Genomic DNA, 4,396 nt, shown 5'->3' with positions numbered 1-4,396 from the left:
GTACCCCTGAAAACACATAACTAAAGTTCTTATCACCTGATAGCACTAACCTCTATACACGGACAGGTTAGAAGCCGTGGCTTTTTTATACTTTGTCGCAGACGGTTGCGGTTTAAAGTTAGAATTAATGGTCGTGAATATCACCTGGAAATTGTAAATCGAAAAGAAGCAAAACTGTCATTTACAAGTAGCCTATCCATTCACACACATCAATGTACAAGCGCGTATTTAAGAATTTATTTACAACCTTATTTAAGTTTAGCATCGTCAATAGAAGAAACAAAAATCTGTCACAATGACAAGAGCAACAATGGTTGTTATGTTTTGATTGAAATTCTAAATTAAATGATGGCCTGTTGGCTTATAGTTTACACATGCCAACTGGTGTTAGGGATTCTGGTGCATGGTCTGGATGTACAGGGCCAGCCGCACAGGGGCCACAGGATTTGTAGCTCTTATGGATACCAACTGGTCGAAGGTATCTTCGGTCATGAGACATATTGGCTGTGTTTGAAGCTTAAAGCGATTGGTGGGTAGATTAATCTTTATCTTATCTTACAGCTGAATATATATTTAGTGACGGACAACTTGTTAAGTATTTAACTTTAATCATAATAGGTCGGAAAATTAGAGATGTTTTATGAAGTACTCGCTATTGCTCGCGACTTCGTCCGCGTGAGATAAAAAAAAATTAAGACACATAGCCTATAGTAGTTACTGTTAACGTAGCATTTTAACGATGAAGGAATTTTCGTAATCGGCCCAGTAGTTTTTGAGTTATTTGCATACACCAAAAAATACAATTCTGTCCTCTTTATAATATTAGTATAGATAAAACTATTATTATACTTGTAGGGTCTTCACCTCTTGCAAGTCAGCAGACCGCTTTGCTGATAGACCCGGAACCAGAAGATTTGAAGCAAGGAGGAGATCAAACTCTAGCAGACATCACTATGGCCTACGGTTTCCCTGTCGAAGACCCGGCAGCGGGCTCAGCTGAGGGCTATATTGGGGAAGATCATCAGTTCTATGGAGTTCTACATTTAGGTATGGAGCAAGTCAAACTTTTTTACAGTTCAAGATCAATTTTACGTAATGTGCCTCGTCCCGTAACCTTTTACGACCCGCAATAGATAAAGTTGTGTTGATTCCTATGTACCGAGCTGCCAAGATATTTGAAATAGTTTGTACTTTAGTGATAGTGTCATCAAAACTTTATTGAAATTTACAATTTTGAATGAGATTATAATTTTAAATACCATAAGGATGTACAGGTTTGCTGGAGCGGGATGCACCTCTTCGAGTGGTTTTCTCTTCCCGCAGTGGGTCTAGCTCCCAAGTGCAGTCAAGCGATCATATATAACCACAAGCCGTCATAGATTTTGTACCTTATATTACTTGTTCGTATAGTAACAATTAGATCGGGTGTACCTTTGATTAAACAATCGCAAAACTGTTGTGCGATTGTCAATTGTTTTGCAGCCTCAACTGTTTAGTTGCACAACTCAAATCCAGTAGTGTGCGCACCTCCATATATGCTCATTGGAATCAAAGCGCGACTAAACAGTGTGGGGGATCGTTTAGTCAAACGTTTGCGCGCTTTTAATAGTCTTCTTATATAGGTAATCGTACATTACATGCCGATCCATACGGCAAGGACAACTTGAATAAATCATTCGGAGCGTTTGAAAACGACCACATGGCGGCGCCAGTGCGCCCGCGACGCGATCATACCCAGGTGATCAGGTGAAGATGTTTAATTCACTCAGAAAAAATACGTTACCATAACAAATACTTAAATAACTTTATTAAAATAGGATAACCTATACAGCTTATTGAACTAATACTTTTTAAATCGGTTTAACACTTCTTATGGGCAATCGATATGTTGGCACAGTCTTTTATATTTCTTTGATTAAGATTCCGTAGTCTAAAGTCTAAATTCTTTATTACCTCTACCATTTAAATGTGTGTAGTTATATCAATGGAGTTAAAGAAATATCAGAAAAGTCTAATTGACTGTTTTCCATCAGCAAGAGACAATGAAACCAATATTCCCGTATCAAATTGAAGAGCACAGTAAGAACGTTGGCATAGCAACAGCAAGGATATGCGATCTCTTACTGCTAGCTGATAAAGAGTTCTTCGAGAAGGATGCTAACTCAAGTCTGAACCACGTGGTGCGGCGTATGATGCACGCGGTCGCACAGGCTGATATTATATTCAGAAATGCGGATTTCGATGAAGATGGCATCCCTGATAATATTGGTAAAGAACCTCATTATAATTTTTAAGGTTATTTTTGACAGTACACGTATTTTAACTAACAGTTCTTTCTTTCTTCTCGGCCTCTCTATCATAAGTCTACCCCTATACCGCAATGATCCAATGTGTTAATTTTTCCCCTAAGGTTTCTCCGTCAAATACATACTAGTGCTAACATCAAATGAAACAAACTCTCGTGTATTCGGCGACCTACTCAAAGATCGAGCAATCGATGGTAGAAACTATTTGATGCGTTTTGCAAGACTGCGCCGGCTATCTGAAGTCTGTCTCGGGGTAGCTTTCTCTGGACACGTCTTTCATAACAGAACTCTAGGATTAAGGTTAGTAATCTACTTTTTACAATAAGACTTTTCGAGAGCCTGTAGTATCCTTAACAATATTTGCAAACATTTTGCGATAATCGTCGAAAAGAATATTTGCTGCAATAAAAATGACAGGCGCTGAATTTCTATTGAATTTGAGTATACTCAGAGCGCACAATGATAATTCGATTTACAATATTGTCTTACAAAGGCTTAAAGAAATATGAATATTAAATGTGTTAAAACTTGTCGCAGTTTCACGTCACTAGGCGGTGGCATGGGGGGCGCGGCAGGTGGTCTGTGCGATCGACGCGCTTACGGCCGCTCCTTCAACACGCTAGCCCTCGCGCACGCTACAGCAGAGGACAAGGAAAGAGTGCCAGAACGAATTGCTGCACTCACATTAGCTCATGAGATGGGTACGACAATCCTTAGAAGTTATCATATTACAAAATATATTTTTAAACAGAAGTGTCAAAGCACAAACATAGCAAATTGCACGTAAAATATGTTAAAAAAACTAAATATTAATTTCAATCACAGGTCACAGTTTCGGTGCCCATCACGATGACAACTTCCCTAATCCTGAATGTCGTGGCTACCTAATGGGCTCCCAGTCGTCTACTACAGAAAGCATACATCACTTTGAGTTTTCTCTATGCAGCAAACGACTGATTGCTGCCACGCTTAGTAGTATGAGTTACTGTCTTATTGAACAGGATAGACCTTATTGCGGCAATGGTATGTTGGTAAAGTAAGATTAAATTGAACGCCTTAAATATGTATTGTTTTACTTTAAACCAATTTGCTATTTATTTTTGTCAGGCGTTTTTCAAAATCTTATGTAATTAGGTATCGTGGAAGAAGGTGAAGCATGCGATTGCGGTCTACCTTCGCACTGCAGCCAGAGAGACCCGTGCTGCACGCCGCGGGCGGGCGGCGCTCTGGTATATGAGGAAGGGTTAGTTACAATCATATTTTGTAATTGTGAGAGATTTTTACTGATTATTAGTTAAATATTTGGACTAAAAGCTACATTTACATGAACAAGTTTTGAATATCAGGGCGTTGCACAAGGAAGGTTGCTCGGTAGCGCCGTCGGCGACCTGCCATCCTTCGCAAGGGCTGTGCTGCAATGCCGATTGTCAATACGCCGACCTCAAGGAGCATGGTATTGTAAGTTTAAGAAAGTTATATTTGTGAAAATGAGCGACAAAAATTATTCAATCCTTCGGGCCAAAGTGAAACTTGAGTACGAAAACATACTATCGACACAATTTGTTTTTAATATTCTAAATGTGACAAGATCCTTATTTTACCGTAACTGACAGCTAAGCGATACTAGCGCCACTCTGTCATTTTGACGATTAATCTAAGACTTAGTGTGTTGTACTAATCTAATACTAAGGGTTACTTAAGCAACAGTTATAACTTGAAGTGTGTATTGGTGTACCAGGAGTGCAGTGCTCAGTATGATGAATTCCGTTGCCAAAGTTCGTAGCTGTGCGCCATATTTTGCCGATCAATCTGAAAGTTTCTTTGTATTCTTGTACTAAATTACACTAAGGTTTAAGTAACGGACATGACTTGAAGTGCTTTTTGGTGTACCAGGAGTGCAGCGCCCAGTACGATGAATGCCGGTGTCAGAACTCGTCGCTATGCCCGTGCGGGCTGGGCGGGCGCTGCTTGCCTGACGGCTCCTGTCACGCGGCGGAGTGCGCGGAGCTCGGCCTCACTGAGTGCAGGTGCAGCAAGCGAGGCACGGTGAGACCAACAACGAACCATAAAGGAATACACATGCCAGTAGC

General features: G+C 40.3%; 1 protein-coding gene across 1 annotated transcript in view; it reads left to right on the top strand.

Annotated features, from left to right (window-relative positions):
* Positions 1-279: 279 nt before the first annotated feature.
* The window catches only part of LOC106111711 (disintegrin and metalloproteinase domain-containing protein 10-like), a 6,025-nt gene continuing 1,908 nt past the window's right edge, over positions 280-4,396 (top strand). The window contains exons 1-10 of the mRNA XM_013293854.1: positions 280-529; positions 856-1,047; positions 1,623-1,738; positions 2,034-2,268; positions 2,411-2,606; positions 2,844-3,007; positions 3,132-3,329; positions 3,441-3,549; positions 3,653-3,764; positions 4,200-4,352. Coding sequence (XP_013149308.1) covers positions 346-529; positions 856-1,047; positions 1,623-1,738; positions 2,034-2,268; positions 2,411-2,606; positions 2,844-3,007; positions 3,132-3,329; positions 3,441-3,549; positions 3,653-3,764; positions 4,200-4,352 — 1,659 coding nt within the window. The 5' untranslated portion in view covers positions 280-345. The remainder of the gene's footprint in view (positions 530-855; positions 1,048-1,622; positions 1,739-2,033; positions 2,269-2,410; positions 2,607-2,843; positions 3,008-3,131; positions 3,330-3,440; positions 3,550-3,652; positions 3,765-4,199; positions 4,353-4,396) is intronic.

This window comes from Papilio polytes, unplaced genomic scaffold (genome assembly GCF_000836215.1).
Source record: "Papilio polytes unplaced genomic scaffold, Ppol_1.0 DF824146.1, whole genome shotgun sequence".
Taxonomy (NCBI): Eukaryota; Metazoa; Arthropoda; class Insecta; order Lepidoptera; family Papilionidae; genus Papilio; species Papilio polytes.
Note: the sequence above shows the minus strand (reverse complement) of the source record. Positions and strands in the feature narration are given on the sequence as shown.